The 10,180-nt window shown below is 43.1% G+C and overlaps 1 protein-coding gene across 1 annotated transcript; it reads right to left on the minus strand.

Moving 5' to 3' along the window:
* Positions 1 to 4,529: 4,529 nt before the first annotated feature.
* Positions 4,530 to 5,951, minus strand: LOC139863964 (uncharacterized). Its single transcript, XM_071852561.1, has one exon. The coding sequence runs from the start codon at positions 5,949 to 5,951 to the stop codon at positions 4,530 to 4,532; it is 1,422 nt and encodes a 473-aa protein (XP_071708662.1).
* Between the last annotated feature and the right edge of the window lie 4,229 nt (positions 5,952 to 10,180).

A 10,180-nucleotide genomic window follows, 5' to 3' on the forward strand; every position in this document is an offset into this window, starting at 1 on the left:
TGTCCATTGGTATCCGTGATCCCTTCGTCAATACGTTCCTTCGTTATTATTTCTTCGTATCACTGAAGCGGATTTGCACAAACTCTGAATATTGGGATTCTTGTTTGGTGGCACTCTTCTTCTGTCCTTTAAGCGCCATTATTTGATTTCAATGGTATCCCGCCCTATGATTTGTATTCAACATATGTATTCTTGTGATCCATCCTTATGTCATCTATCATTGCTAGGCGTGATACCTTCGTTAACGTAGCTTCGTGTATCTTGGCAGGGAGATACACTATCAAGCCCCCCAGTTTAATTTTACGAAGCTTCTTAACCAAGCTATGTTAAATTAAACTTAATCTGCCACTTGACTACTTGATTTGACATTTCTGATCTAAGCAATTAATTACCCGGGTGCTGTTTTACCTTTCTGCCCTCGCTAATTCTTTTTGTTTCAATAAGACCGCTGGTTAAAATGGTAATTTGCAGGTGCGGTTACCAAAGTAACTCTCTAATTGATGAGACGGTTCCTGCTCTATGGTAATAAAGGGTTAACTTTTTGATTTTCTCTTTCATTTTCCTTTTCTTCTTCTTTTGCTATTCTTCATCGTCTGATCATATTTTTCATTTCAAAAAAAGGTATTGCTCCCCTCTTGTCGTCTTTTTTGTTATTTTGTTATGGCTAAAGTAGGGCTTCGATCGATTTCTAGTACCGTGACCCCCGAGCGTTTAAAACGCCTCTGTAAAACCCTAGGTCTCAAAGGAGACGACATGATTTTGCTGGAATCTGGTAAGTTTATGCTAGATTTTTCGGCGGATTACGTTGGGATGTACGCTCAATCATTTACAGAGTGCAACCTTACGATTCCCATTTCATCATTCTTTCTTAGTGTTCTTGATTACTTCAAAGTCCATGTTTCGATTGTTCAACCTCTTGCCGTTAAAAAGATCTTGGCTTTTGAATATATGTGTAAAGCTTATGGCGGTCAGCCTTCAGTTGACTTGTTTCGCTGTTTCTTTAAAACCGGGGACGCTGGGAATTGGGTTACTATTGCCAAGTGTCATAAAAAGAGGGGTAGCATTACTGATACTCCCATGTGTTTCGCTTCTTCCGTTCCTGATGTAAGGAATTGGAAGGATTCCTTCGTTTTCATCAAGAAATCTTTTTTCGTTCCGGATAAATATCCTAATGTTGTTGACATCAAATGTGCCACTGTTCCCAAGCAATATGGTGATCCTATCCCTGAGGATGCTAAAGATGATCCTCTCTTTAGTAGGATTTGTCGTCATCCTATAATTCCTTCAACTCTTCCAGATTCCCTTCTTTTTAAACTCGGCATGGCACCTTCCTGGGAAAAAGGCGAAGCTATCCCTGTGTACTTTTGTGGGGAATGGGGTAGGTGTTGTATGTCTTAAGTTTTATTTCTTGTTCATACTTGCTTGTGTCAAATTTTTTGTAACCTTGCTTTATTTTTTGCAGAGATGTCTTTGAGAAATGTTATCAAATCTTTTTGTGTGAAGCAGATGACTGAAGCTGTCCGTGCTAGTACTGCGGTTAAAGAGCTTGGCTCTCCCACCTGTTCTGGTTTTATGGAGGTGGACAGCAAGCTGGAGAAAGTCGCTGAGTCGAGTGCTCCCAATGTTCAATCCTGTGCTAAGGTGGAGTCAAGTGCCCCCAAGGTGCAACCCATTGCTAGGGTTGCTTCGGAACATGAAGCTATTGATGTTGATGCTGAACCTAACGTATCTAAAAGCATTCCTGTTAGGGCCTCTAGGCGCCAAAAGGTTGCCAGGAAGATGAAAGAGGTTGTTTCTGGTTCCCCTTTGAAGAAGGCGAAGTTTGCTCTCCATGATGAAGTTACTGATGATGAAGCTCAGATTGAAGGTTCTGGTGACAACGTTCCCTTGGGTAAGCTTCATATTTGTTAACTTGTTTTTTTTTTTTTTTTTTTTTGAACAAATTTATGTGTCCTTGTAGGTGATACTCCTGCCATCCCTTCTTTAGAAGCTTGTTTTGATGTGTTCGATGAGATGATTCCTTCTGAATTCGAGGATGCCTTTGTGGATACCTCTAAGCTCATTGATGTTTGCACTGCCCATAACTATCGTTCTGCTATTTATAATCATCTTGTCCTTTCTCGTTTGAAGGAGAAGTCTGGCGATGTTATATGTTTGGAGAAAGAGGTGGAAGAGCTTAGGGATGTCAATGCATCTTCCAAGGAGTCTGTAAAGAAGTTACAGGAACAATTTTTGTTGAACACATCTTGGGAGGAGGAGGTGAAATCAGCCAAGAGTGAGATTCTGAGTATGCAGGAGAAGCAGAAGCTGGATGAGAAGAAGATAGCTGACTTGGAAGAGGAGAATGAGGTACTTCGTCAGGAGGCGAAGTTGTTGGAAGATCAGAAGGCGAGGTTGAAGACAGATTATTCTGCTGTTATTACTCAGGTTATTCCACATGTTTGCAAGCAGGCTATCCGCAGTAAGGAGTTGAGCGAGTTGGTTGGTGAGGTTGTTCTTTCTAGCAAGCTTGAAGAGAGGTGTAAATTGTTGACTGAGTTGTCCCAGCAAGGCAAGCTCGAACTTAGCAGTTATCCAGAGTATACGGATCAGGCTACGGCCCTTGTTGATGCTGCGTGTGCTCACTATACCGATGCTGATCTTAATTATGTCGCCTCTGTTGCTACTCACTCCGATGCTAAGCCTGTGGAGCTTCTTGCTTTGGTAGCGGAACAATGATCTTGGTGGTCTGTTTATGACCTTCTTTTGATGTGATGATCTGTACTCTAATTACTTTGTGTTAATCGTACTTTTACCAGGCCCGCGTGCCTGTTGATTTGGGGCTATGTTGCTCGTGAACAATTTCTTTGTGGTGTTAGATTATCGTACCTGTTTTCTTGTTACTCTACTTATTACCTATGCAGGTTGCTTATTTGTGGAGTACTTTGCAATAGCTTGGGTACACCTCTTGGGTTACCTCATTGCTAGAGTTTAACAAATATTCTTTTTGAGAATATTTTGCAATAGCTTCGATGTACCTCTTGGGATACCTCTTGCTTATTGCTAAGTTTTTATAAGTATTCCTGTTGGGAATATTTTGCAATAGCTTCGGTATACCTCTTGGGATACCTCTTGCTTATTGCTAAGCTTTTATAAGTATTCCTCTTGGGAATATTTTGCAATAGCTTCGGTATACCTCTTGGGATACCTCTTGCTTATTGCTAAGCTTTTATAAGTATTCCTCTTGGGAATGTTTTGCAATAGCTTCGGTATACCTCTTGGGATACCTCTTGCTTATTGCTAAGCTTTTATAAGTATTCCTCTTGGGAATGTTTTGCAATAGCTTCGGTATACCTCTTGGGATACCTCTTGCTTATTGCTAAGTTTATATAAGTATTCCTCTTGGGAATGTTTTGCAATAGCTTCGGTATACCTCTTGGGATACCTCTTGCTTATTGCTAAGTTTATATAAGTATTCCTCTTGGAAATGTTTTGCTTAATGAGTATTACAACATTCACGCTTGATGTTTCCAAAAAATAGTAGGATTTCATTCAAATTTCTTGTGGTGGGAAGCGTATAAGTTTAGACTACCCATTACAAGTTTTCCTACTTACATGCGACTAGAAATCTAAAAGTAAAACTTTCAAAGGTTTACTCCGTTCCAGGTTCTGGGGATCTGTTTTCCTTCCGTGATTTCAAGCTTGTATGAACCGTTCCCAAATGTTTCGGAGATTACGTACGGGCCTTCCCAAGTCGGACCCATCTTTCCTTCATATTCCACTTTACTAGTGCTGTTGAGCCTTAGGACATAGTCTCTGACCTTGTAAACCGACGGTTTGACTCGTTTGTTGTAATACTTTTCAATTGCTTTCTTGTATGCTGCTTCTCGAATTAACGCAGCCTCCCTCCTTTCCTCCATAAGGTCAAGGTTGAGATGGAGATTTTCCTCATTTGCTTCGAGGTTTGCGGTCCTATTGGTTAGTACCTGTATCTCTGCTGGTAATACTACCTCAGTTCCATAAACCAAACTATTGGGGGTTTCTCCATTACTCCTCTTGGGAGTGGTTCGGTGGGCCCATAGAACTAGGGGTAGTTCTTCCAACCATCCCTGATGGCATTTACCCAATTGTTTCTCAAGACCTTTTAAGATGTCCCTGTTGGTTACTTCGACCTGTCCATTCCCTTGTAGGTGGTAAACGGAGGTAAAAGTTTGTTTTATCTGTAGCTTCTCGCAGAACCCTGGGAATATACCCTCAGTGAATTGTTTCCCATTATCCGAGACGATATCTTGGGGTATTCCAAACTGACATACAATGTGCTCCCAAACGAACTTTTCTATGTGCTTCCCTGTGGTGGTGCTTAGCGGTTTTGCTTTCGTCCACTTTGTGAAGTAGTCTATTGCGACCACCAACCACTTGTAACCTCCCAGTGCTTCGGTTAGCGGACCTACTAGGTCTATGCCCCACTTAGAGAAAGGCCATGCTGATAACACTGATATCATTTCTTGTTTTGGCTGTTTCTAAACTTTAACGTGGATCTGGCATGGCTCTCAGGTTCGTAAGAGCGTGACTGTATCTTCGTGCATGGTTGGCCAGTAATACCCCATCCTTAGTATCTTTGCCACTATTGACCTTGGTTCGGCATGGAGTCCATAGATGCCTTCGTGCATTTCCCTGATGATTATCGAAGCTTGGTTCGGCCCAACACAGCGAAGCCATGGGGTGAGGAAAGATTTTTGGTATAAAGCTCCGTTCATTATCTTGTATGATGGTGCCTTGATCCAGATCTTTCTTGCCTCTTTTTTGTCTTCCGGTAATATTCCGAGCTCCAAATATTCCCTTAGTGGCTTCATCCACGTGTTTTCTTCTTCGATGATTAGGTCGTGGAATTCTTGAGCTTCGATGGATCTTTTTTCTAACACTTCAACCAACACTTCCTTTGCCAGGTGTACGAAGGTGATGGAGGCTAACTTGCTCAGAGCATCTGCTTTTTTGTTTTGACTTCTCCTCACGTGTTCTATTGTGAAGCTTCTGAAGCTTTCTACAAGTTCTCTGACCTTCGACAGATAGAGTTGTATGATTGGCTGTCTTGCTTCGAAGATACCTAGGACTTGGTTTGCGATGAGTTGCGAGTCTACGAAGGCTTGCAAATGTTCAATTTTCATTTCCTTTGCTATTCTGAGCCCGGCGAGCAGAGCTTCGTATTCTGCTTCATTATTAGTTGTGCTGAACTCGAAACGAAGCGCGTAAGTAAACTCTTGTCCCTCTGGATTAATTAACATAAGTCCTACCCCCGAGCCATCAGAGCTAGAGGCTCCATCAGTGAACAATTTCCATTCCTTTGTTTCAATAGTCGGAGTGATAATTTGTGCGAAGGTGGAGTAGTTTTCTTCATTTGTTTCTGTTGTTTCTGCCATGAAGTCTGCCAGCACTTGAGCTTCGATTGAATGGCGAGCTTGGAAGTCGATGTCGTGCTCTCCGAGCTCTATGGACCATTTGGCCATCCTTCTCGACTTTTCTGGCCTCATAAGAACCTGTCTGATTTGCTTGTTAGTTAACACAATAATAGGGTGGGCTTGGAAATACCTCCGTAGTTTCCTTGCGGTGTGAACCAGAGCAAGTGTGAGCTTTTCGAGCTCTGGGTAGTTGACTTCTGCACCTTGTAGGACTCGGCTTACGAAATATATCGGGACCTGTACCCTTTCGCATTCTTCCGTTAACACCGCATTGATGCATTCCTTGGACGTGGCTAGATAGAGGTACAGTGTTTCTCCTATCTGAGGTGACGTCAGTGTTGGCAAATTAGCTATGTGTGCCTTCATATCAACGAAAGCCCTATCAGCTTCCTCAGTCCATGTTATTTTATTTGCTCCCAAGCATCCCTTTAAAACTTTAAGGAAAGGCAATTGCCTCTCAGCCCCCTTGGACAGGAAACGACTTAACGATGCTAGTTTCCCATTTAAACTCTGCATTTCTTTGACCGTGGTTGGGTTTTGAGTTGTTGGAGCTTGTCTATTTTCTCCGGGTTTGCTATGATCCCTTTCTTGGTGATATAATACCCTAGGAACTTTCCTTCCTCCACCCCGAATGAACACTTCTTGGGATTTAACTTCATGTTGACCGATCGAAGGGTGTTGAAGGTTTCGTGAATGTCTGTTAGCAAAGTGCTTTCTTCGGGACTCTTAATCACCATGTCATCGACATAAGCTTCCAGGTTTCTCCCTAGTTACTTACGGAAAACTTTGTCCACCAGTATTTGGTAGGTAGCTCTAGCGTTTTTCAATCCGAAGGGCATTTTCCTATAGCAATATATCCCCTTGCTTGTGAAGAATGATGTCTTCTCCTCATCTTCTTCGGCCATTTGAATCTGGTGGTAGCCTTTGTAGGTGTCGAGGAAGCACTTGTACTTGTACCCAGTTAGGGATTCTACCTTCCAATCGATCTCTGGTAGGGGGTAGCAATCCTTGGGGCAAGTTTTGTTGATATTTGTGAAATCGACGCACATTTTCCACCCTCCGTCAGATTTCTTCACCATGACGGGGTTAGCAACCTAGGTGGGATTTTTTGCTTCTCGGATAATACCAGCATGGAGCAGTTCTTCAACTTCCTTGCAAGCAGCCTCATCTCTTTCATTGGCAAGGTTTCTTTTCTTTCATTGGCAAGGTTGTCCCGTCGATACTGAGCACCTGAGGAATACCTATCATATCTCCGTATTCCCAAACAAAGATGTCGATGTTGTCCTGCAGTAGTTTACGTAGCTTCTTCTTCGTTTCCGGAGGTAGTGAACCTCCAATAACTACTTGTTGCTCGGGGAATAGAGGGTTGATGAAGATCTTTTCTTCGTTCGACCCTTCTTCTCGGGTTTCAAGGATACATTCTCCTGGTCTTTCCTCTGTTTCCCTGATTGCCATGATAACCTTCTCTCGATCATAGGTGGAAGCTAGGGTACAAATTCCTTCGGGTGTGTAGAACTTCACTAGTTGATGTATGGTAGATGCAATTATCCCCATTTTCATCATGGCCACCCTTCTTAGCAGGATGTTGTGCTGCGAGACGGCTCTGACTACTACAAAATCTAGCATTTCTGTTCTGGATAATGGCGGCTCTTCGATGGTGAAGTCGAGGTTAACTTCTTCGATTGGCCAACATCTTTCCCCAGAGAATCCGATTAGGGGTACCCTTGGTGGCGGGGCTAAGCTGGTCGAAACAATGCTCATACATAATGTCGCATGCGCTACCACCATCCAGGTAAACTCGGTGTACCTCTCTTTCAAAGATTCGCCCGTTGATTGTGACGGGTTTGTCAGAGGGAGTGATGGTATCTAGGGCTGGGAAAGAGATCTCTTCCCAATCTATCACTCCATTCTTTCTCTCCCTTTTGTAAATTCTTATCTTTTCCACTGCGAAGCATTCTGCAACCGTTAGTATGGCATTGTTTGCATCTGGGTTCTTTTCTTCGGGTCTGGCATCCTGCTTCGGCACCTTCGGGTTGCGTATGCCTTTCACCAAGTGCGTTAGTTTCCTGGACCTAACTGCTTCTTCTATGGCTTGCCTCAGCTGTATGCAGTCGTCCGTTTCATGCCCGAAGTCATTATGAAAGTCACAAAATTTTCTTGTGTCCCTCATCTTTCCCTTGCTGTTTAGCTTCGGTGGAGCTTTGAAAGCTTGGGCTGCCTTCTCGGAAGCTAGGATTTCCTTGGGTGACTTCATCAGCATTCCAAGGATACCAGAGGTGTTTTCCCTTTTATAGGGGGAGAACCTATTTCGCTCGTTCCTTCGCCCGGACTTTTCTTCACAGTGGCTTGGTTTTTCTTTTTGTTTAAAACCTTTTGTTTCTTCATAGACGAAGCTATTCGCAGTATCTTTTGCATCTAGCCAAACGTATGCTTTGTCTAGTAACATTTCATAAGTGTCGGGAAGATCTCGGCTGAGATGTTCCACCAATGCTCGCGTTCTGCAACCGTATAAGAGTCCTGAGATCCTTTGTGACTCGGGGAGTCCTGGAATCTGCTGGGTTTCGTCCGTAAACCGGACGAGAAAAGCCCTCGAAGCTTCTCCATCTTTCTGCTTGATGCTGTAGGCAGCGACGTGATTCTTCTTATGTTTCTTTTGCTGGCTAAATTTCGACCTGAAGAGTAGATTCAGGTCCTCGAAGCTAGAGAGAGAATCCTTCACTAGAGATTCGAACCAGACTCTCGCATCACTTTTGAGCACATACGAGAATGCGTGACAAGCCACAGCTGTATCCCACCGTGACATTCGAGCCGCTCCCTCGAAGATGTTTATAAAATCGTCAGGGTCGTCCTTCCCTTCGTAATACCCCAAGTGGGAAGGTATCTTCATCCCGATTGGTAGCAGGTGATTTTGTATCGAAGATACGAAGGGAGTTTTCTGGCTCTTCCAAGGTTGATCTAAGCATCCGCCAGCACTTCCGTTTACTTCGTGATGGAGGTTGTTTGCTGCGGGGGTCCCTCTGATATAAGCATTCTGGAAAGGTAAACTAACCCATGGGCTACCTCCGTTCCAAAATTGCGACCCTAGAGATAACGTAGCGTTTGGATGAGTTACCAGGGGAATGATTCCCGAGGTTGGTAAGACAGTACCGGTGTTGGGTATATTCTGTGGAGCAACGGGAAAAGGGCTCCCGAAGGTATATTGCTGCATAATTGGTCCTCCTGGGTGGTTCAACGGGACACTGGTGATGGCCATTGAATGAGCTGGTTGTGAAGGTACCGGCTGAAGAGCAGCATTCCGAGGGACTGCCAGTTGTGAGGTCTGGGGTTGGCTGGAAAGAGGGAGGCTTCTGGCTGGCCTAGCCTCCATTTCTATTTCTTTGTCGACGTCATCACTGTCATACATCAGTGTCTGCCGGCTGTATAGCTGTCCCTCTTCTCGTAACTTCTTGATAACGGCGCGTATGTTATCGTAGTTGTTGAGTATGAAGGTTTTGTCAATTAGCGGCGGTGGTTCAGAGTCACTCCAGTTTGTAGTTATTGGCATAACTGGAGTGATAGGTGTTCGTGTTCCGGTTTCAGGTTGATCTACCTCAGATGGTAGAGAGAAACCAGGCGGTGGATGATCAGATTCCGCCATGATCTTGTGTTTTTCAAACAAAGTAAGTATTGAAGTGGAGTCCCACGGATGGCGCCAATTGTTTGTACAATTCTTGGCAAACCTTGTTAGTGGAACAAGGATATTGAGACCTGATCACTAAATGGATGATATGATGATGGATGTATGCTTGTTGGTGATTCCCCGAAGGTAGTGCGAAGGTATTGCACTTTACGCCACCAAGATACGAAGGTAACTCATTGAGAGTGTTTGTGTATGAGTGATTATGACTTGAGTGTGAAATGCCTTGTCCATGGATCATGTCCCCTTTATATAGAATTAGGTGGTAGCCTTGTTACCAGTTTTCTAGGCGGATTCAGTCTTCGAGGCAATCTCTTATGAGACAAAGGGGACTTTCCCTTCGGCTGACTGTGATCCCTGCTGGTCCAAGAAAGCTAACCTGCAACATTCCTCTTTGGTCATTTGGCCGTTAGTGGTAACGAGCATGGTCAACCTGTTAACTTCTCTCTTTCATTCTAGGTGATCTCGTGACTTTAGGAGAGGTCCTTGTCCATTGGTATCCGTGATCCCTTCGTCAATACGTTCCTTCGTTATTATTTCTTCGTATCACTGAAGCGGATTTGTACCAACTCTGAATATTGGGATTCTTGTTTGGTGGCACTCTTCTTCTGTCCTTTGAGCGCCATTATTTGATTTCAAGGGTATCCCGCCCTTTGATTTGTATTCGACATATGTATTCTTGTGATCCATCCTTACGTCATCTATCATTTCTAGGCGTGATACCTTCGTTAACGTAGCTTCGTGTATCTTGGCGGGGAGATACACTATCATCTTCTATTTTTAATCTTAACGAGAATGGGAATTTGGTAGCTTTAAGATGGTTTAAATTTGTTAGATTATATACTGAACTTAGATTTAACATCAAATTTAAATATTTATTTATCTTGTAAAGCAAAGTTAAAATGCATGGATCAGTTGTGGTTCTGAACAAATATAAAAAATGCAAATTAAACCATAAAGAAAGCATTACTGAAGTGATTGATTTGTAAAATTTGTTAATATCATGCCAAGTATTAATGATATTTAATTTCGTTGGAAGATAAGGTACACCACATGATATTTGTTCAAA

The sequence above is a fragment of the Rutidosis leptorrhynchoides genome, chromosome 8, assembly GCF_046630445.1.
Source record: "Rutidosis leptorrhynchoides isolate AG116_Rl617_1_P2 chromosome 8, CSIRO_AGI_Rlap_v1, whole genome shotgun sequence".
Lineage (NCBI taxonomy): Eukaryota > Viridiplantae > Streptophyta > Magnoliopsida > Asterales > Asteraceae > Rutidosis > Rutidosis leptorrhynchoides.

Bases quoted from the DNA above. Each gene is read 5' to 3' on its own strand.
- LOC139863964 (XM_071852561.1), bottom strand. From the start codon at position 5,951: ATGCAGAGTTTAAATGGGAAACTAGCATCGTTAAGTCGTTTCCTGTCC.